General features: G+C 38.3%; 2 protein-coding genes across 8 annotated transcripts in view; one reads left to right on the forward strand and one right to left on the reverse strand.

Annotated features, from left to right (window-relative positions):
* LOC126168566 (double-stranded RNA-specific editase 1) overlaps positions 1-24,391 on the reverse strand; it is a 152,469-nt gene that overhangs the window by 26,811 nt on the left and 101,267 nt on the right. For 3 of the 4 annotated variants that reach the window (XM_049920567.1, XM_049920566.1, XM_049920568.1), the window contains 3 exons: positions 16,242-16,315; positions 8,560-8,614; positions 7,921-8,075 (listed from right to left, as the gene is read on the reverse strand). In XM_049920567.1, coding sequence (XP_049776524.1) covers positions 7,921-8,075; positions 8,560-8,614; positions 16,242-16,315 — 284 coding nt within the window. Of the gene's footprint in view, positions 1-7,920; positions 8,076-8,559; positions 8,615-16,241; positions 16,316-17,004; positions 17,252-24,391 lie in introns of those variants that run through there. The other variant, XM_049920569.1, reaches the window with a different exon arrangement.
* The window catches only part of LOC126168613 (tyrosyl-DNA phosphodiesterase 2-like), a 182,140-nt gene continuing 175,699 nt past the window's right edge, over positions 17,951-24,391 (forward strand). For 3 of the 4 annotated variants that reach the window (XM_049920579.1, XM_049920576.1, XM_049920572.1), the window contains exons 1-2: positions 17,951-17,988; positions 19,130-19,196. The gene's annotated coding sequence lies outside the window, so the exon portion shown is untranslated. The remainder of the gene's footprint in view (positions 17,989-19,129; positions 19,197-24,391) is intronic. The other variant, XM_049920578.1, reaches the window with a different exon arrangement.

Raw genomic sequence — 24,391 nt, forward strand, 5'->3', positions numbered from 1 at the left:
TTAATTCAATTGCACTGATCTGACTTTATTTAATAATTTACTTTTCTTGGCACCAATAGGGTCTTCAGGCCCTCTCTTACCAACGATCCTTAAATTTAATTTGCAGTGAGACACACATAATATGAGAGTTTTTAACAACAACAACAACAACAACAAAATTAAATAATACAATAGAAGACTTTGCAGTCACCAACCTCCATGTAATTAAAATTACAAACTGATGATGAAGCAACCACCAGTCAAAGAGAAATAATGAATGTTACGAGTACAAATGGAAGTTATGGATACAGAGATGAGCCAAATGTTATTCAGAGAAAGCTGCTAAAAAAAATGAAGAAGAGGCAAGACAATCTTTCTAGCTAAAAAGAAAACACACCCTTGGCGGAAAGACAACTGAAGACACCCTAAGAAAACATTTGCTGATCGTAAGAAATGGAACTCCATCAGAGAGAACTTTGGAGAATTCAAGACCCAAAGCAAAAGAACAGACAAGATGTTCAGAAGCACCAAATAAAAATTTGATAAACATATACTGTAGGAAATGGAACATAACCTTAAGAAGAATATCATCAGAAATTTCTATCAATTTTTCAAGTCAAAGCTTCCAGGCTATTTACCACTGAACATCTCTTTCATGAACAGTTGAGGGAAATTAAATTTTGAACAACAAACAGAATCGAAACAATCTGGCCAAATATTTCAAAGCCCTACTCAACTGTGAATCTTCATAGAATAATCAAGTTTTCCACGAGTCACTGCTTAAATTTCCTTATTCAAACCCACCAGATAAGACAGAAATTAAGATCATAAAAAGCATAAAAATAACAAATGATCTGGCAAGAAATCAGTCGTTCTCAAATATTCTGGGGACAAAGTATTAGAATAGTTGGAGAGTCTGTTTCAATAGTTCTGGCACGAAGAAAAGATCCCAGGTGCCTGGATAGATGCAGTCATTCACTTGTTACAAAAGAAATGGGTCAAAACTACGTAATGCCAACAACTACAGAAGTGTATCACTTCTTCCAGTCAAATGCAAGGTACTCTCCAAAGCACTACAGAATAGAATAGTGTGCCACAAAGATCAGCAACAATAAGACTGCCACACAGGATTAAGGAAAGGACAGTCAACGTGCAGAACGGATCTCCGACATTAAGACACATCTAGATCAAAACCAAACTGCTAAGAAACAGTAAGAAGGTGATCATAACATTGGTTGGTTTTAAGAAAGCATATAACTATTGACACACGCATTTGGAATAGATTCCAAGACAAGAGTGCTTATACAACAAACATTACAAAAATACAAAGAGAAGTTAAATTATTAGGTTACTATCTGAACAAACAAAAATCAAAACAGAAGAAAGAGAAGGAGACGGCCTCTCGCCAGTTCTGCCTGCATTCTGGGATTACTTTCTCCACTGCACTGTCAGACAAGAATGAGTTGAGAAAATGCCACAAACAGAATCAATTAAGGCCATTAAAAGAAAGGCCTTCAATTTAAATGACTAGATTTTGCAGACGATTCTAAATCTGGACATTGCATGTGAAAAAGAGAGATATTAAAATTTTAGTTTGAACAGAGGAATACATTCACATAGATGCAAAGAATTCAACATGAACAATGAAGGTCATGTATGGTAACATCAATGAGGTTCACGTAACTACGCAAGATTCTCATCCTAACCTCAATGAGAACTCGGAGATCAAAAATGGGTCCAAAAAGGTGGAGACAGCTTTCAAGGTATGACAGAAAAACTTACATATTTATAGAGTAAAAGACCCCTTCAGTTGTCAGTAATTTGTTAATTTATAACATGATGAGTTCGAAGCATAAAGCTTCATCTTGAGAAGCCATCAAATAATTGTGGGAACATAAATGTGTGGTGGTCGGGCCAGTCAGTCATGGTGTGTCACACCAACATCAAACAAACACATGGGAGCATAGGACCAGCAACCACAGTGCTTGCTTGGACAGCATGCCACACATTTACATTCCCGTGATTATTGGCAGCACCTGAAGATGAAGCTGTGTGCTTTGAAACCAGCCACGTAATAAATTATGAAGTTACTGGGAACTGAAGCAGATTTTTATTCTGCAAACATGTTCCTCAGTTGCAGACGTTCACCTGATCAAATGTTTAAAAAACTACAAATCCAAACCCTTATCTTCACATGAAATTCAAATACTACAGTATCGTAGTTAAACCTCAATGTTTATATATAGTAAGGACATTTGTCAGAAATAGGGACTCTCAGCAACAGCAGGAAAAAAAAAGGAAATTTCTTTGGAAGGTTCTGGAGTAAAAAAAAAAAAAAAGTAACAGCAGGTAGTTTACATTTTGTTGCATTAATACCTTCCCTAGCAGGCTTCACAAACTGTGGCCAGGAAGGTCAGCATGTTGCCCAGAAAATCCTGCTATCACAGCCATAATCCTGTTGAACCGGCATGGTGAAAATCATCATTCTGTCGCTACAGAGAGTGAGGTTACCACACACAGTGCTGCATGAATGTCCAGCAAGATGTTGCTTACTCATGTTTTAACTGTCCTTCAAGCGCTTTCCATAGATGATCACAACAGCAGGACATTAACACCCAATCAACTCTGCTATATCCCAGATGCTCGTTCCCAGGCGCCGGGCCATATCAAGCAGCTTTGTTAGAGTTTTACATGTCCGTGGATTTCCCAATTTATGGACCAATCATCACTACAGACTATTCATCCTAGAACAATCCCAATTTAAACATTATGCTGCAGATTGTTCTGTGTTTGCTACTACCTCATTGGATTTTATTTCCAGGTACAATAATAACCTTCTGTTTTATGCAGCACTGTAACTTGCCTTTGCTACTCAGAAAAGACAACAAAACGCGCAATCTTTTACCGGCACATTCAAACAGTTGAGCCTGTCCATCAAGACTGCAGTGATGTGAACAACTGCAGGTGATTCTGTGGAAGCTTATTTCTTTCTGTTTGACATTATACAACTGAATATTAATAATGTTTCATTTAATCTGCTGACCAACTCCATATTTTAACAATTCTGTATTGGTATTTGAAATGCTGGAACAATGAAATTATTGGCATCAAAAGTAATAAAATAAAACATTCGAAAGCAGATCAGACCAAAAAATTGCACCTTCAAATAATCAATAAAACTGACAAACGCAGACAAATAATAAAACTTGAAAATTTCACTTAAATTTTAAAAGGGATGAATTAATATACAGTAATACTCTGTCAATATGATTTTTAAGGGACCATGTGAAAACATATTTAGGTTGCAGAAAGAGCATTAAAAATACTTGTGCGTTAAAAAAAAAAAAAGAAAGAAAGAAAGAAAGAAAGAGAGAGAGAGAGAGAGAGAGAGAGAGAGAGAGAGAGAGAGAGAGATCTATCAGTTTTACACCACTTTTTAGCAGTGTTCCTCCTCTTCTATGTTTCACAAAAGAACACGATGCAGTTTCAGCCTTTTCACTGTCCATGTTGGAAACACAAATAAGTGAGAAGCACCATAATGACTGACTGCACGATTGCTGAGAAGCATGGAGGGGGGAGGGGGGGGAGGGGGGGGGGCACTGTGGAGGACAACTTCCACCATTTTCTTCAGTACTAACAATAGGAGAGGTTATTTGCTTGCTCCTTACCCCCTAGATGTTTCTTCAGAATGACACATAAAACTTAACTGAATGCTCCTACACAGGAAGTTCACCACTTACAAACTGAGGAATAGTGAGCAGTGTATTGCCACATACAAAGGTTGCTTTCCTGCTGAAAACTGCAAATTGAGAATTCACAAACCCAGCTGACATGTGCTGATCAGAACTAGCTACAGCTTCACGCATGTAATTGTCCAGAAAAAGTAACTGTACACAGATTTGCAAAAGAAATACATAATGTAAATATTTAACACACTATGCAACAAAACCACTGCTGTCTGCTGATGCTTTACAAAATCTTAAAAGTAATAAAACACAAAAAATCTAATACATAATTAGGGTCTACTTCCACTGGCACACAACACTTGTGAATGTGTGCTACGACCACTGACGAATCGCCACGCACGTGTTCGTTTACATCAGAATCGTTCATATGCTGAACACAGTATAAAATGACAGCCAATTCACCTCTATTCCATCTATACCCTTTACTAACTGTGTTGTATGGCTGCAACATCATCAAGTGGAATTAAAACTAATGGTGAGCAATGATCATAAAGTTTCGACTCATCAGTGTATAAATTCGTGTGAGCGCACAACACAAAAAACTAGAATTCTGCATATCTTTTGTTGTATATCTTATTTGTATCCTCACAGTGGTGCTACTAGCATCACTCTCGTGTAACTGGTGAGAAATCTGAATGGACATCAGCTCTCACAAGTAGAAATATGCCAACCAACCTATCTTAAGTCACTAAGCTTCTCCTTGGGGTTATGATTTTTTCCCCGTCATTATAATACCATAGATTTCTAACCTGACCAAACATACACATCTATCTTGCCTGCTCAATTAGATGTGGTTGACCCCTGGTGAGATGAAATCTGAGGAAGTCCATCACTGGCAGAATGTTCAGCTGGTGGAGGAAGTCTTACAACTTGTCAAAATGGGCAGTTAATGAGTTCAAGTTGGTGTGTATGTCAAAAAAGGGCTGTCCACATGATTACCTGTGCAGCATGTACCTGCTGCAAAGAAAGGAGCCCAATGATTTTTATGCATAGCTTACACTTGAAATTTTTCAGCAGAGACTTCAGCTGTACTTGTCCACACTGCAGGTTTCAGTAAATGACAGAATGGTTGCAAGATGCTTGTAAAGAGTGTGTTTTGGGCAATGCACAGAAACAAACTGCTAAAAATCTGTTTTACACCATCTGTATGTATGCCAACATGTTTGGTCTTAGTTGCTATGAGCACATGGAATGAATGAATGAATGAATGAATAAGCCAAATTAAACTACAAATTAATTTTAGTGTCGAATAAAAACAAAACAAGTGACACTAAAGGCTCTCTGTTAGAAAGGGTACATTTGTAAAATAAAAATCTGATGTTAGTTGACATTCAATATTGTGCTGCTCAACCTCAACCGCATTCATTGTACAGGGTAGCGCAGAAGTCACTAGACAGTTGGTTGAAAGAAAACAAAAGCAACTGTGAGGTGTAGGAAGTTTTAACCCGTTACATTGTTATTACCAAATGGTGATATTTACACCTTGCAATGACAAACAAAACACACACAATAATCAAACTAATGAACTGTTGAAAGTGTGATCTGTGAGACATGTTTACAGCTGTAGTTTTCTGAATTGTCACAATGTTAACGAAGGAAGAAAGAAATTTTGTGTTAAAAGCATTTTATAGAAGTGGTACTACCACAGTTGTTTATGAATTGGGAAGATACTTTAGATCAAAACCACTATCTAGACAAACAATGTACAGCATACGAAACACATTTGAAGAACATGGATCTGTTATGGATGCACCACGGTCTGATCATCCAAGAACAGTCACGACTAAGGAAAATGAACTGCGAATATGTTTAGCTGTGACCCACAGTCTGTCAAAATCAACCAGACGATTAGCAGCTGGGCTGGATTTATAACAAAGTTCAGTACAAAGAATGTTACACAAACAGAAGTCTGAAGTTTACATTCCATGTTTATGATATGAACTGCTTGCAGATGATCCAGACTGATGTCTTCAATTTTGTGAACTGATGCTTGACCAACTGAAACACGGTCCTAACCTATTCAATAAAATTGTGGTCTGACAGGGCCAATTTTAAGTGGACAAGTTAATAGACATAATTGGGGGAGGAGATTAGTGTTTAACGTCCCGTCGACAATGAGGTCATTAGAGACGGAGCGCAAGCTCGGGTGAGGGAAGGATGGGGAAGGAAATCGGCCGTGCCCTTTCAAAGGAACCATCCCGGCATTTGCCTGAAGCAATTTAGGGAAATCACAGACATAATTGCATTTACTGGTAAACTGACAGTCAAAATATTTTGTTAGCAGAACCGCTATAACAACCTGATGCGAGGTTTTTTTTTAAGGGGGGGGGGGGGGGGGGAGGCAATATCACCATTTGGCATACTTGGACCATATTTTTTTGAAAACAGTGACAGGAGATAACTATTTGGATATGCTTCAGAATTACATGGTACCATGACTTATGATGTGAGCTGAAAACTTCAAAAAAATTTAGTTTCGCCATAATGGTTTTCTACCACATTATGCCACTGCCATTCAGGATTATTTAAATAAAACTTTCTGAAGAAAAGTGATTGGTTGAAGGGCAGATATTGACATGTCTCCACAGTCACCAGATATCACGCCCATGGATTTTTTCCTATGGGACTCTGTTTATACTCAAAAGCCTCAGACAATTGCTGAACTAAAAGATTACATTACTGAAGCATTTCACAATTTGGACAGTGAAACCACACTGTGCCATTGAGTATGTAACAGTGTTACAAAAAGCCTTCAAAGATGTATTAATGATGATAGAAAACAGTTTGAACATAAAAAATAATGGTTAAGTATTGTTTGTATTTGTAATGAAACATCAATTCAATATTTTGTTTCAATCAGTGCCCACTCTTCAGTCACTTCTGCACCACCCTGTATAATACTTGGATCCTTCTTCACCTGCTGTCCAAAAGGTGGCAAAGACACTGCTGCTCAAGCCTGTCCCAATGCTCAACAGCAACCCTCCAAGCATCATACAGAGTGTGAGGAGGGACTCAAGTTTCAACAGCTTCACAGCATGTGCAATCAGGTTCATTTCAGCAAACAATGTACGAAAGTTGCATACAGTGTGCTGTGCATTTACTGATATGTTTATTGTAGGGTTGGATACTATGTTGAAGTACAATGTCCTGACACATCACAGCTTTCACTTTACGGTTGATAGTGATGACAGGAGTCAGTAACTGGTGTTATTAAATGAGGATGCCTACTACAAGTCATATCAATGTTTGCCTCAAGACAACTGTTCAATGTTCAAATGACATCGCTGTGGTGTAGGAACGCAGCTTCCAGTATTGACAACCCTTCTTGCTACAAAGTCAAGATGGACAACCAGTCAACGTTTTGAGTCGTGTTACCACACTTCACAATGAATATAAGTAGTGATGTCCTACCCACAAATGGAGGTGTGCGTGCGCACGCACACGCAGAGAGTGAGAGAGACCGGGGGTGTACCAAATATACTGAACAGAAGTCAACTTAAAATTCATCATTTGACTAGGATATAATTTGCAATTAAATGTAAATAGAATATAATAACAAGTAAAATAAAAACAGTCTAATTACAAGGGTAGATCAGATATGGTAATTAATATATTAGATTAATTCTAACTAGGAACACATACTGATATACATATAAATAAATTAATAACCAATTAATGTCTTGCAATTCAGTAATGTACATAACTCATTTGTTTCTTACTTTCACTGCTTTGTAACAATCTTGCCACAATTTTGGAAGATGAATAGGTATCTTCCTGTAACTCTTTTTAAGTGCCATTATATTGGTAGTGTTGCGCCAAACGAAGAAACGCTGAAGCAGCGTTTTGGTACAACTGCTATACATCTAGTGGTACTGTTCCAGTAATTACTAGACTTGATGTGCATTCATGGAAGAAAACAGATCTTGCTTAGTTTGAGTCAAGTAGGAGAAAGGAGTTGCTATGGCCTGTTGAAGGTAATCTCCCAACATATGCCTGTAATTACTTATGAAAACAATGGACTTGAACGAAGACAGCTGAACCCTATTCCTCCAACAACTGGTCCACTGTCAACCCCTGTACCAATGATGACCGAGTGGCACATTCTCAGAATAGTACTAAAAAACAAGACTTATCTAAATGTTACCTGCCTGCTGTTTAATAATAAAATACAGTAAAGATCAATTCATATAAATACCTGAACTTGTACTGTAAAAGTAGGTGCATGAACAGGACCACTCATATTTACTGTAGTATAAACCAATCCTGGCCGTAATTCATTCAAAGCACATACTGCATTTTTTGGCTGAGATACTGCAACAGTCTTTTTCCTTTTCTTCTTAGCAGGTGAGGCTGCTCAGAAAAAAATTAAAATTGTTACCATACAAACCAAATTGCTGAAGGTAACAAAGTTTGGAGAACTTGAGAAAAATGATATATATGATGCAGTAAAGCTGCAGGCAGCAGGTATGCAAACAGAAGTAATGTTCACAACAATGTCAGCTATGATCTAAAACATCAGTTTGTTGTGTTTTTCATGAAAACACATTTCCAATGAACAGCAACTATTTATATGTGTAAAACCATGGGAACGGAATATAGGTTTTGTCAAATGCTACTGATGACGAAAGTATCTGGCAGCTTATGTAAGCCGACTACATTTTAACACTGAACAGCCTTGTATTCCATAGCCATTATTTGAATTGCATCAATGTAACCCATCAATTAAATAAAATAGTTATCATCTTACACATGTTAATTACCTGATAACTAATAAAAAGAAGGTACATTTGTTACTGTTCCTGACAAGACCCCAATGTATCCAACAACTACTCACCATCAGGGAATTCCTCGGGTAATTCACGTTTGATCCCACTGGCTGGGTGAAGAACCTAGTGCAGAAATTTGGTATACTCGTTATACAGCTAATTAAAACATCAGTATTGAACAAAAATTAATACTTCATACAAACAACGATTACAAGCGATGTAGTTAGATTTACTACAGTTCCATTCTGGAATATTTTTGAAGTATATTTCTTTTGGATACAGCAACCAAAGACAGTGAAAGTACTCAAATACACTATGTGATCAAAAATATCCGGGCACCCTCAATAACATACGTTTTTCATATTAGGTGCATTGTGCTGCCGCCTACTGCCAGGTACTCCATATCAGCAGCCTCAGTAGTCATTAGACATCGTGAGAGAGCAGAATGGAGCGCTCTGCGGAACTCATGGTCTTCAAACGTGGTCAGGTGATTGTACACGAGATTTCCAAACTCCTAAACATCCCTAGGGCCACTGTTTTCAATGTGATAGTGAAGTGGAAATGTGAAGGGACACATACAGCACAAAAGCATACAGGCCGACCTCATGTGTTGACTGACAAGAGACCGCCTACAGTCGAAGAGGGTCATAATGTGTAATAGGCAGACATCTATCCCAGGATCCACTGCAAGTACTATGACTGTTAGGCAGAAGGTGAGAAAACTTGGATTTCATGGTCAGGCGGCTGCTCATAAGCCACATATCACACGGTCAATGCCAAATGATGCCTCGCTTGGTTTTTAGGAGTGTAAACATTGGATGATTGAACAGTGGAAAAACTGTGTGGGGAGTGACGAATCACGGTACACAATGTGGCTATCCGGTAGCAGGGTGTGGGTCTGGCGAATGCCTGGTAAACGTCATCTCCCAGTGTACGTAGTGCCAAAAGTAAAATTCGCAGGAGGTGGTGTTACGGTGTGGTCGTGTTTTTCATGGAGGATGCTTGCACCCCTTGTTGTTTTGCGTGGCACTATCACAGCACAGGCCGACATTGATGTTTTAAGCACCTTCTTGCTTCCCATTGTTGAAGAGCAATTCGGGGATGGCGATTGCATCTTTCAACATGATCGAGCACCTGTTCATAATGCACGGCCTGTGGCTGAGTGGTTACATGACAATTACATCCCTGTAATGGACTGGCCTGCAGAGAGTCCTGACCTGAATTCTATCAGACACTTTTGGGATGTTTTGGAACACCAACTTTATGCCAGGCCTCACAAACCAACATTGATACCTCTCCTCAATGCAGCACTCTGTGAAGAATGGGCTGCAATTCCCCAAGAAACCTTCCAGCCCTGATTGAATGTATGCCTGCAAGTGTGGAAGCTGTCATCAAGGCTAAGGGTGGGCCAACACCATATTGAATTCCAGCATTACCGACAGAGGGCACCACAAACTTTTAAGCCATTTTCAGCCAGGTGTCCAGATACTTTTGATCACATAGTGTAGCTCTGTTCGTATGTGCATTGCACTTGAAAGCCAACGGAGAAAGTTTTGCATCACAGTGTGGCACAGCTTCAATCTATAAGAAATTTTTGTGTAAATATGTATATGCAAATGCAGAATGGCATATTCAAACCAGAAACAAACAACCTTCATGCTGTGGTTACTCCATTCCCTGCTTAATTCTTTCTTCTGGGAGTGTTCATCCAACAATTAATGCAGGGGAGTCACCTTGGTGTTTTAATACTGTGATAGCTTTATTCTCATTTATGCTACAGGAAGGGTGGTGGTGATAGTAGTAGTAGTAGTAGTAGTAGTAGTAGTAGTAGCAGCAGCAGCAGCAGCAGCAGCAAAGGAGGCATGTAAACTACACAGAGTGGCTATCTGTGAGGTAACAGAGATCCCAGGGGCACCAAAAAGCAACACCGGCTGCCATTTTTTGGAACGTCTACATGTCAGTATATTTACATTTGGTGTATAGTACTGGTGTTAGAAAATCACTGTTTTCTGGTTGTAATTTGTTTTAAAAGTCTTATTGACTGATCGCGTATCATGCCCAGTGTATGTGCAGCGTACAATTGTGCTAATAGAACTGATAAAACAACTGGAATTTCATATTTCATGTGAGTATCTAAAGGCGTGTTGTACTTAGCATCTTGTGCATCACTTTCGTGTTTAAGCTACATACAAAATGTAAATAAGCTACTGTATACACGTCTCTTTATTTTTAGATTTCCTCTGAAAAAGAAAGAGTTGTCAAGTCGGTGGGTAGCCAATATGAGGTGAGATAAGTGGCAGCCAACTCAATATAGCTACATATGCTCGTTTCACTTTGAAGATAGATACATGTACAGTACAAACAAGAAAAGGTGACTTCTGGCAAACACAGTACCGACAATATTTGAGTTTCCTGACCATCTGCAGAAAACAACTATAGTAGAGAGACAACCAAGAAAGTGAAGAATCAGCTTCCTTATCAAATGAACCAGGTAAAATTGTTTTCCTGGTATTTATTTGTTATATGGGTTATGTGTGAATTTTGCTATTAATCAAGGTATGTTTAAAGAAAAATAAAGCTTAATGATAACACTTCATTTCTGTAGGTGAAAGAGTGAATCAGAATGATCGTACGGATCATTCTTATTGTTTGCCTAGCCCCAAAAAATTGAAACAGAATTATGAGGCACTACAAAAAAGAGCCAAGAAGCTGAGGAAGCAAGCGAAACATGCAAGAAAGAAATAAGAAACAAATTGTGACATGTGAAACAGTGGTTGCAGGCCTAAATAAGAGACTTCAAGACTGTGCTTCTGAAGTGATAGGAAGTGACAAAAATAGTGATATTCTGAAGCAAATTTTGCAATGCAATACAAATGTTCAATTCCTGAATATCCTAAAGAAATAAGACAGTTTGCCCTTACACTCAATTTTTACTCCTCCAAAGCTTATAGTTAATTGAGGAAGTTTGTTAAATTACCTCATCCTTGAACACTCTGCAGGTGGGCAACTACAGTAAATGGCAGTCCTGGATTCACAGAAGAAAGCTTTAAAAAAAATAGCAGATGAGGTTCAAAGCAGTTCAGGACCTATTTTAGCTGCACTTATGTTCTATGGGGTGGCTATTAAAAAAGACTTAATATGGTATGGTAATAAGGTCTGGGGTTATGTTGACTTAGGGCAAGGATGCGAGGAAAGTGATGATAGCCAAATAGCGAGAGAGGCACTAGTGTTATGGTCACCGGGATTAACAGGAGTTGGAAAATTCCTGTAGGCTATTGCTTTCTTAATGGTTTAACAGCAAGTGTGAAACTTAATTTACTGCAGCAGTACCTCTGTAATTGGAGGAAACAGGAGTGTGTATAGTTGGTGCTGTTTGTGATGGTGCTGCAGCTAACAGGTGTGTTATGGACAAATTAGGAACTAAGGTAGGGTTAATTGACTCCCAATGCTGGTTTCTTCATCCCTTAAATCATGACAAAAAAGTATTTTGTTTTTTGATGCTGCTCACATTAATGAGGAATACTTTATGTGAAAAAAAAAAAAAAGAATTACTAGATGGGGATGGTCAAGTAATTAAGTGGAAATATTTTAATAGACTAGTTGAATTCCAAGAACAGTAAGGGTTGCATGTGGCAAATAAAATGAGGAGGCCACATATTCAATTTGAATCTCATAAAATGACAGTAGCATTGGCTGCCCAGACTCGGTGATTGTGTTGCTGATGCAAAGATTTTTTGCAGAGACTTACAGTTACCAGAGTTTTTCCAACTGTGAGGGCACTGTTAAGTTCATAAAAATGGTAGATACTGCATTTGATTTACTTAATTCATGCAACCTTATGAACAAAGGCACCAAAACACTGGTGTTTAAAGGTGATAAAACAACAGTCTGTAAAATTATTGAAAAATCCATTCAGCATTTTATGAAATTGAATCGTTGTAATGGTGATCTACTATATTTATCAAGTAGAAAAATGGGTGTTTCTGGAATGGTGATAGATCTCTTAAGCATAAAACAAGTGGCTGAAATATATGTGTGAACTGTATCTCCAGCACTTAAGTTTATTTTGACAAGGAGGATGAGCCAAGATCACTTAGAACAATTCTTCTCTAGCATTCGCAGAAGTTGGGGCAATAGGAATAATCCCAATGCCTTGCAGTTTAGATCAGCATACAGAAAGTGCTTAATAACACAAATAGAGCTCTCAAAAAATTCTAATAGCACTGGAGGAGATTTGGGGACATTTTTTGAACCAATATTAAATCCTGTAGAGAATTCACATGGTGTTGAGGAATTTGACCATGATTACTACATTCCAGAGTACGGAACGTTAACTCTATATTACATATAGTACATTTCTGGAAGTGTTGTCAGGAAAGTTTGTAAAAAGGTTAAATGTGTAGGTTGCTTAAAAGTTCTCCTTCCTGCTCAAACAGAAGGGAAAACAGGTTTAATTGCAGTAAAAGATATCAACAATAGTGTGTATACTCCTCCTAAGGATGTAATCAAATTGTTGATAGTGGCAGAAAGGGTCTTCCGGAACAGTCAAAACTTAATTTGGAAGAAGAACTTTCCTTTGCAATTGTATGTGGAAGTATTCAGAAAGTTGGGTGACAGGCCAAATTTATTTACTGACTTTGACCATCTAATGGTGTCAACTGAATTTGGAGAAGAGTCACATTACTCTTTTCTAGTCAAGATGCTATTAAAACAGTATTTTACTTCTAGGTTACACCATTTGTGCAAAACCAAATCAGTGGAAGAAAGCGGGAAACATCAGACAAATGTATACAAAACTGACATTGTTTAAGGGGCAACGATAGGTCTTGTGGTGTCTATTGCTCTTTTTTTGAAGATACGAACTATTTAATTCTTTACAGACTGTATATGGCATTACAGTGAAATTAAGTGTAACATTCTGTAATAAATTTTCAATTAATGTCACAAATGTGTTTCATTTCTGTTATCCTTTATTACCATTTGTTTTACAGTAGAGACATCAGTGTGTTAGGCAAGTTTGTAAAATACTTAAATGTGCAGGTTGTTTAAAAGTTCTCCTTTCTGCTCAAACTTACAGAAAAAAGCATTTTATTGCAATTAAAAAAAACTGACAAACATTAATATGGAAGAACAATACTGTGCAATTTTATGCGCAAGTTTTCTGGAAGTTGGTTGACAGGCAGAATTTATTTGCTGATTTTGACTATATAATGGTGTTAATTAGTGGGCGAGCCTTGTTGCTCTTTTGTGACCAAGATGCTGTCAAAACAGTGTTTTAAATTTAGCTTGCACCATTTGTGCAAAACCAGGTGGTGTACATTTCCGGAAGTGTTGTCAGGCAAGTTTGTAAAACAAGTTAAATGTTTAGTTTTTTTGAAGTTCTTTTTGCACAAACTGATGTAAAAACAGGTTTCATTGCAATAAAATACATCAAAAATAGTTTTTTACTGCTCCAAAGGGTGTATTCAAATTGTTAACAGTGGCAGAAAGGGTTTTCGGAGACTGTCAAACCTTAATATGGAAGAACTTCCTTCTGTAGTTGTGTGGGGAATTGTTCAGAATGTTGGGTGACAGGCCGAATTTATTTACTCTATTTTGACCATCTAATGGTGCCAGCTGAATCTGGAGAAGAGTCACATTACTATTTTCTAGTCAGGATGCTGTGAAAATAGTATTTTAATTGTAGGTTACACCATTTGTGCAAAAACCGGGCCAATGGAAGAAAGAGGGAAACATATTCGACAAATGTATACAAACTAATATTGTTTAAGGGACAATGAAAGGTCCTGCGCTGTCAATTGATCGTTTTTGGACCTACTGAACAATTTAAAATTGTTTTTGAACTAATCTATATGATATTGCATCGAACTGAACTGCAACATTTTGTAATAAACTTTTCAATTAATTGATGTAGAAGTGTGTTTTATTTCTTTTAGCCTTCATCACTATATGTTTTACAGTAGAGAAATCAGAACGCCATGTGTAGTAAACAATAACAACATTCAGTATTAGCAGACGACGCATAGGCTGCACCTTGACGTTACAAGACATGGTGGCTCAGTTTTCAAGTTGCTTCAAAGATGGCGGTGCCATAGCCAGTGTATGTTGTTTATATAGGTCGTTGGCAGCAGCAGAAGCAGGAGCAGGAGCAGAAGCAGAAGCAGAAGCAGAAGCTGCAGCGAATGTCATGCTAGGTTCTCATATGCAGTTAACTGAAACAAGTCTGCAGCCAAGAATGCTTTCAAGAGAAATGATGTGGGAAAGGGAGAAGCAAGTGGTCATCTGGTGCCCAGAATCTAACCTAATCAATAATACACATACAATATTGCAGGAGGTTCACAAATTTTGGATTCTGTGGCAAGAAACTAAGTTCTTGATGCAGGATGGCCAGATTGTTGGTTCTAGGCATTCAATCAAATTGTTTTTGGTGCCCACGCAAAATAACCACCAATAAGTCCAACTACAAAATACCATAAAATGTTTCAAACATGTAAATACACTAGCTGCAAATGACCCACATTGCACTGTTTTTATTTTCATTTGTTTTCTGTGAACATTCTGTATCACTCTAGAACATCATAAAAATGAACATTCGAAATAGGCTACTGTGAAAATGTTAGTATGCCACCATGCTAAGAATTCCTTCTGAATGCTCAAAAATACTCCTACTGCCATGACTTTGTCTCTCAGTGTACCAGTGAGGCCATACAGACCCAATTAATTTACATCAGATAAATCTGCAATATTTCAATGAAGCAACATAAAAACACACAATCAGTTGTTCAGTGTAACAAACACTATGTTTGAGGAAAAAAAAAAAAAAAAAAAAAAAAAAAAATGAGATTGGGGACATACATACCTCAGTAGTACTTAGAAGGGTACAACAACAGATGATGGCATCTCGAGTTTGTTGTACGATTCTTTTACTGGACCTTGCCATTCCTTACCCTTCCAGAAATAGTTTTATATGTGAAAAATACAAAGTTGTGCAATGACCTGGAGCCCATGACACACAGTATAACCCTGTAACTTTTTTCAAGAAGACTGAGGAGTGCAAGGGCATACCACCTGAGAGAGGTTGTATTCAAACTAACCCTTGGCTTGTTAACAGAAATAAATTGATTTATGGGGAAAGGTGGCTTTAATACAATGTAAAAGCCTGGGATGATTTCAACCAAACTTCACATAAATATGATATGCTATCTGAAATGGGGAAAATTGGGATGTCTGTACCTACTTCAATCAAATTTAATATACAAATTACTGAGAAAGCACAAAGCGTAAGATATTCATAGCTCTCACAGGCAGGGAACGACTGTTCAAAGGGTGTTATAATGTAAAAGTAAACTTTAAGTCTGCAATACCTGGAAGAAACCTCAACAAAACTTTGTGAACATATAGCACACTATCCACGAGGACAGAGGGTCACAGTTACAAGGTCACTAATATTACTGGTTACATTCTACGTGATGTTTAAGTTAACTAAATATAATAAGCAGACATTTGTAGACGTTTCCAAAATTTTCACTGAAATTAACAAAACTCTTACAGATCATCCTACAAAGAACTAAAAATGCAAGAATAACCCTCTCACGTCATTGTACTTAAAAATCACGTTCATTGCCCTGCACACCCCTCACACACACACACACACACACACACACACACACACACACACACACACACACACACACACAGAGAGAGAGAGAGAGAGAGAGAGAGTGAGAGATATTTGAGGACAGAGACTTACATCTTTGTTCAATGTGTTCCCTTCAACAACAGCACTAGCTGTAAGAGCATTCTCTTCATGGAAGGTGTCATTGCCTGCAACACAAAATGGAAAATCAGTTTACCTTTTGTTTAAATCACATGTAAATTTTTTAAACAAAAAAATGTTAATTACTTAAAAAAAGGGCAATCATATTTTTTCAGGAGATGAACCCTCCATACTTCTCATACTCTGAGGAACTTTATAATGTTGTTATAATAATAAAACTAACAGGAGTGTGCATTCACAGAGATACAGGAAGTATAGTGTTGGTCGGTACATCATCTTAACTCATTGCCAGCATCAATTTATTTTTTAACTTTTATCGTTAACTGGCTTACAGTCTGGTCAAGAACTTTCATAGTGAATAGATGGTTCAAAACAAATCCATCCAGAATATTTACAAAATTCCAGCAAAGAGTATGGTATTGTATCTTGGTTAACTACCCAGATATTGTGGTCATGCCATCACTGAATACATACTCTTCCCCAGTATAGTACCACAGTATTCTGGGAGAGTTAATGGGGAGTTTAAGGTGACTGGTGAGGAACTAAGAAGCAAGTTTAGACTCTTTAGTTGGACAACAAAGCTTTTACAGGGAACTCACATCTTATCCTAATAATATTGATTTGAACTTTATACATGGCATTCCAGGAAGAATGGTAAATATTCAGAGAACTAACAGGAAAGAAGATCATTGAAAGCAGAAAAGTCTAGTAAACACTGCCCCCCTCAAATTTATACCTTAAGGACTATGAGGAATTTTTCATCTTCTATACTGCTATTTGTTTTCCATATTTTGGGAGGAGGTGGTGTCGACTGAAACAATAAAAAAAATTCCAGTACACATAAGCTCTAAGATACATATGTTACGATTTAGAGCACTTTTTCAGTAGAAGATGTGTGTTTCACAGTAATGCAGATGCAAAAGTGCTCAGAACTCTTAAGGTACGCAATTACGAGCCCATGTTTGCTGGAAGGTTTTTCTTGCTGTTTTTTGTCCATACTACCACCTGGTTCATTATACCACCTATCGAAATATGGAAATCAAGGACTTTTGTCGTAGAAGAGATGTTTCGCGGCATCGAAGGAAAAAAGTGTTCATAGCTCTTGAATCATACATGTTTACTAGACTTTCCTGTTTTTAATGGTAGTTCGTTTCATATCCTTCAATATACACCTTTCCTCCTCTGACACCCTGCATAAGAGAGCAACAATAATTTACACAGGTATTAAACTTCTCTAAAATTTTGGAAGAGCTGACAAAAACGTCGGCAAAATGTTACAGTTCGTTTTAATTTACGTAGACAATAGGACGAACAGTATCAATTAATAATAATAATAATAATAATAATAATAATAATAATATAAAACTCTCCCTCTACCTATTTTTTCTTTTCTTTTAAGTAAGTCCTCTGCTTCTAGTCCATCACTTAGTTATGCACTGATCATCGAAAATGAAACATATTGGCATGTGTGTCCGTCAATCTTCGCTATTTATTACGAATCTTCTAAGACATACATATTATTTAACTTCATGAAAATATTATCAAAATACATAATAATTACGACAGAATCGATTGCTCATTACAGACAAGCCTCCTAGTCGATTGGCAGACCTGTAATCGAAGTTCTTTGGAATCACATTATGTATGTTGCCGCGCGATCTGTATCCCGCCAAAACAGTGACGGCCAGCAATGTGCAGCTGTATGGTTCACGGTTCGTAGGTACAGTGAACAGCAATATTACGGTGCTTACTTTAGAATATTCTATTTGGAAAAGCAAGACATTTTTGTGTTGTGCAAGGAATGGAACGAAAAGAGACGAAACTTCTTCAGTAGTCGGCAACTACGGTCATCTTAGTTAAGTACTAAAATAAAACCATCTGCCCCTACGGTAATACCGACTTGAGTTATTACCAAATTAGAAGTAATTTGCTGACGTATTTTGCGAGAATGAGAATCCACTCTTCATTTTAACAAATCAGCGAGATCTTTATCGCAATCAGCTCTTACTAAGTAGATACGTAAGGAATCAGCGAGATCTTTATTGAAACTTAAGCTCTTACTATGCAGATACCTCCCTTTACTTCACCGTGCGCTTTGTCACTAATATTGTTAATGAAGCAGCTACCGCAGCAACTACGTCGACTGTAGGTTCTCGCACTGTCATATCTTATTTATCAGCTTAACTTTGTACTGTGCGTTTTGATTTCTGAAGCAGATTAAACAAGCTTTATACACATGAAGGACCGGTTCCTGTTAAGCGCTGTCGGGCGTGGTCGGCACTTGGATGGGTACCCATCCAGGTCGCCATGCGCTGTTGCCATTTTTCGGGGCAATTGAGGAGCTACTCGACCGAAGAGTCGGTCAAAGTCAGGTCAAAGAAAACCGTCGTAACGGCCGGGAGTGCGGTGTGCTGACCACACGCCCCTCCTATCCGCATCCTCAGCAGAGGATGACACGGCGGTCGGGTGGTCCCGGTAGGCCACTCATGGCCTGAAGACTGAGTGATTTTATACACAAGAAGTGTGATTGCTGCGGTTCTAGTTTATTTTCATAACATGGATTTCACTTATACAAGAACCACGTATGAAAAAGCAAATCGCAAAAGGCATCGAGTACTCTACTTACATATCTCCTGCGTAGAACTTTTTATTTAACTGTTGCGGCATTTCGCTCATTCTAGTATATATTATGGTTAACAATGGCAAGGATAGTATAAGATTGGGAGCAAGCAGGTATAAAAACGCATCCTGAAAGAATAAATCGGGAAAAAACTGAATTAGAAGTCATGGGAAATTATTAATTCGTATGCATAAATAATAGGAATAGTTCTTTTTTTATCTATAATATTTGTTTGTTGCAGGTTGGATGCTGTTACCAGCTGGACACCCGCTTACACCTTTCTTCGTGTCGCTGACAGTATTTTCAAGGTAATTAGAAACACAAAACCTACTTTTCTCTACCCCTCCATCAACACAAAATAACTTTACTGCTTAACCAAATACTACGAAAACTTAGATCCACTATCTTTCTTCGGAGTACAAACCTGTCAGAACGGTTTATTTCAACAGATCTTGATTATTTGTTTTTGATAAAAAAAAAAAAACTCCTACAGACAAATGAAGAAAGGGCTATTCATACACTTCCTTCCGGGTTGTGCTGAGGTAATTTCTGCAAGTGAAATTTGGCGAATTACCACTGTGAGGGTGCAGTCAGTAATGATGGAAGTTTGTGACATTCGATTCATTAAGTATGGCTAAAACTGTTTGCCCTACATATTCTCAACAGTCCGAAAGACTTTCACTAGACAGCAGCATAACAAATTCCGTTCTGAAGCTTTTTTAGTCCCTTTCCTCTGGAATAAACAATACAGGGAGAGATGCCCACTGGAATAAAAAATAATAGAGGGAAGGAGGCGTGAGAATATGCGCGTGCAGAAGCAGAGCATGGTATTGGAATATGTACTCGCCACTGGTCGAGCACTACTGTAACCAGGTTTTACAACAAATTGCATAATCTCAGATGCTCTTTCTTTACACAGCACAGCCCACATATAACAACTTCGTCCAGTATTTGAACGTACTGGAGTATTGGAGTACGAAAAAGGAAAATGTAGGTTAAGAAAAATGTAGTTACGGATCTGGCATGAAAGACAATACAATATAGAACAAAATTCTCAAGTCATCGGTTTACTGGTTGCTTGTTTTCATGAGAATGCCTCATGTGACAATTTTACAGTACAAATTACACTCTGAGACCTTTGTTTGAGGCGATCAACGAGGCAGCTGACAGCGTCTTCATCTTGCACCGACCAAAAGAGACAGTGCAAGTGCAGATGTAGAAAGTTTGAACCTCGAACACTTGCAAGAATTCTTCTCTGCTCCATGATCTAAAGGCAACCACACATGAAAAAGCAGTATAGCGAGTATACTAGCCTAGTAATTCACTAAAATAAAATAGGTATTGTATATTTCTATGAAAGTTTAGACCAATTTTTGCAAAGGAAGCGGGAGGCAAAACCGAATGAAAAGAACAGTTGCGATGAGGCATTGACAGTGTATGGACTAAAGCTGTAATATATAACGTGGGACAGTACGAACTGGAAAAAAGTTCTGTGCACAGTGCATTTCAATGTACGCGAACTTCGGTGTGAAGCGGTGAGACTTGAGCGTTGATGTTCCTTAGTAGAGACGGGGAATGATTATGTCAATCTAGAGTAACTGCACTTTGCATAACGAAGCATATAGTATAAAAACACTTTAAAAACAGATAAAGCATTCGAATTAAGGGTATAGCTGCAGGCAAACACTACACTGCACTGCAGCAGGAACTGAAACTAGCATACTTCCTGTCCAAGGGCAACAGCTGCCTCTTAAGAGTACTCAGCGAGTTTTTGCACCTCGCTGGATGGAACAAAGCAGCAGAACATGTATTTATAAATAAATCGAATTACATTGTTTTATTAGTCACAAGAGGGTTACGGAAGCTACCCACAGTAAGAGATTATTTACCCCGAATGAAGGATTACTTACAAATCTCCAAAATTAGGATGATCAATACTTCATGTCGAATCGCTGTCCATCTAATCATTAAGGTACCAGTGGCATTGAATATTCGAGCACATATATTTATGTGCTGAGTTAATCGACTAACTGTACCATTATTTTAAGATCTAAGTGTTTCTTTACGGTTCCGTGCCTCAATCTCTAAATCAGAACCCCTCACGCTCGCTTTGTTGCCAGTCAGTCTGTCTGCCCGACTGCTAAGAACCCTTCTTTTCAGGAATGGGTAGATGTATCAAGTTCAAATTTATGTCGCACATTAAGATATAAGGTCCCTTAACAGCGTAAAAGTTAAGTTTCTAAAGTAATTTAATCAAAAGGGACATATATGTTACATATTTTGCTACTCAAAACGTACTTATCGAAAGCTTTAGGATACTTCTCGTTGACCTAGAGTCATAAAATTTAAAGGGTCTCACACCGTACGTAAAGGAAAAGTCCGATAATTGTTAATTTTTAATGCGACACGATAAGAATAATTTTTATCTTTTTTATTCATCTGTCTGTCTGCTCCTCTGTTAAGATACTTTTTTTCTCTGGAACAGGTTGGCTTATCAAATTCAAATTTGTGTCACATACTTAAGTGGCAGTGGAAAAATTTTAAGCTTCAATCAAAAGATTCGGTCATTTATGTCGCATATTTTGATACTTGCAAACCCACTCACCAACTCATACAGGTATTTGCTGTTGACGTAGAATCATGAAATTTGGCAGTAAGCAAGGTTTCACTGCAGAAGTAAAGTAAAACAATCTGAAAATTGTTATACTATAATTATATCGCATAAAAAATGTATTTTTGCCATTAGAACATACACTGTATATCATCATCCGTCAAAATCATGACAGACGAACATTATTCCATCCAAACAAAAAATATAAGTTGTAGTCATATTTTAGTACTAAATAAAATATTTTATTAAACCTAAATATATAAATTGAAGTCCCCTGCTCGCTTCTTTTTGTATGTCCGGGCTAGTTTTTGGGGCTGTAGTGGAGATTTTGGTAGCGTCTTGGAAATTCCCGAGATCGATATCTTGCCATATCTATATCGAAAACAGGCAAAAATCGCTGAGATACTCCATTCCCGGGATGGACGAACAAAATCGCTACACCAAGAAAGGGCAGTGCGACATAAACGAAAGTTGGTAGGCGTGTTTCTACATCTGAGATAGAAATCTTGTAGCGCCACTATGCTTTTGAGGCGACAAAAACGCCGGTACCAACACTTGGCAGTATGAACGAGGTCGTGTAATATGGCTACGAGGAGCTGGATGTTACTTCTGCGTTTTGCAGCCCCGGATCTACGATATTTCCGAACGGGGGCAAAAGCCAACTTTCAGGAAACATTCCTCACACACAAAGAAAGAAAATATGTTATGTGGACATGTGTCCGGAAACGCTTACTTTCCATGTTAGAGCTCATTTTATTACTTCTCTTCAAATCACATTAATCATGGAATGGAAACACACAGCAACAGAACGCACCAGCGTGACTTCAAGCACTTTGTTACAGGAAATATTCAAAATGTCCTTCGTTAGCGAGGATACATGCATCCACCCTCCGTCGCATGGAATCCCTGATGCGCTGATGCAGCCCTGGAGAATGGCGTATTGTTATCACAGCCGTCCACAATACGAGCACGAAGAGTCTCTACATTTGGTACCGGGGTTGCGTAGCCAAGAGCTTTCAAATGCCCCCATAAATGAAGGTCAAGAGGGTTGAGGTCAGAAGAGCGTGGAGGCCATGGAACTGGTCCGCCTCTACCAATCCATCGGTCACCGAATCTGTTGTTGAGAAGCGTACGAACACTTCGACTGAAATGTGCAGGGGCTCCATCGTGCATGAACCACATGTTGTCTCGTACTTGTAAAGGCACATGTTCTAGCAGCACAGGTAGAGTATCCCGAAATGAGGATTGACACATTGTTGGATGAACCATTCGCAGAAGTGTACCCGTGGAGGCCAATCAGCTGCTGATAGTGCCTGCACACGCTGTACATGATACGGAAACAACTGGTTCTCCCGTAGCACTCTCCATACACTGACGTGGTCAACGTTACCTGGTACAGCAGCAACTTCTCTGACGCTGACATTAGGGTTATCGTCAACTGCACGAAGAATTGCCTCGTCCATTGCAGGTGTCCTCGTCGTTCTAGGTCTTCCCCAGTTGCGAGTCATAGGCTGAAATGTTCCGTGCTCCCTAAGACGCCGATCAATTGCTTCGAACGTCTTCCTGTCGGGACACCTTCTTCCTGGAAATCTGTCTCGATACAAACGTGCTATTGCCCCGTGCTAACCCATACATCAAATGGGCATCTGCCAATTCCGCATTTGTAAACATTGCACTGACTGCAAAACCACGGTCGTGATGAACAGTAACCTGTTGATGCTACGTACTGATGTGTTTGATGCTAGTACTGTAGAGCAATGAGTCGCAAGTCAACACAAGCACCGAAGTCAACATTACCTTCCTTCAATTGGGCCAACTGGTGGTGAATCGAGGAAGTACAGTACATACCGACGAAACTAAAATGAGCTCTAACATGGAAATTGAGCATTTCCGGACACATGTGCACGTAACATCTTTTCTTTATTTGTATGTGAGGAATGTTTCCTGAAAGTTTGGCCGTACCTTTTTGTAACACCCTGTATATTATATATATATATATATATATATATATATATATATAATGTTCGAGGAAATATAAGACTGTTATTCGGTCTTATAAGTGTGCCAAAGAGCAGAGCCACGCCTCTTTACATAGTAGTCTTCTATCGCACATCACTGTATTTCGCTCTGTGGAATTCAAACGTGTATATTTTGTAATAGAAGTCGTCAAGCCTATATTGAGGACAGTGGAAATTAAAATGTCCTGTGGTACCTCTCCTGCTCCCAGTCGGCCGTTTGACATCCTACTCCTTAAAAGACAAAAGACAATCAATTAATACTGGGTCAGATTATTTGTGACTGGGAGGATAGAACTCTTCAGAAAATTTGCACTCTTTATTGCCTATTAGCTAGTAACTTTCTCTTTTGTGTGACATAAAATTAAATACAGGAAACATAAAAGCAGTAAACAAAAAGACAAGCAAGACTGTACACGTTTCTTCACTCCTTAGGTCCCAGCATTTTTCTCTATCTAATCTTGCTGCAGCTTTACATGGCGTGCTTTCCTTCCTGCGAAAGCATCGAAGTTGCCAAACGTTTTGCTATATGAAAAATAAAAATGTCGTTGTCAAATACTGAAGAAGCTGTTAATACGAATAGTACCCTAGTCTTGTGTGGATTACGTATATTTTGTCACTGTTTGCTGCATAAAATGAAATAGCCCTTTCTAATACTGCAGCAGTTTTAACACACGCCAAATACGCGAGATTGTGTTGGCACGAATGGTCATTTTTACGTACCTAGTTTAGAGAAGTAACACGACAGAACATAATTCATGAAGTACCAGTATCAAATGCGTAATAGGGCTACTACAGCCAAAAAGTTTTGTTAGGAAATTGTTCCACATTTCATTCATATGGTCCAGTTTCTGAAGCATGAGATTGAAAACTAGAA

This window comes from Schistocerca cancellata, chromosome 1 (assembly GCF_023864275.1).
Source record: "Schistocerca cancellata isolate TAMUIC-IGC-003103 chromosome 1, iqSchCanc2.1, whole genome shotgun sequence".
NCBI classification, from domain to species: domain Eukaryota; kingdom Metazoa; phylum Arthropoda; class Insecta; order Orthoptera; family Acrididae; genus Schistocerca; species Schistocerca cancellata.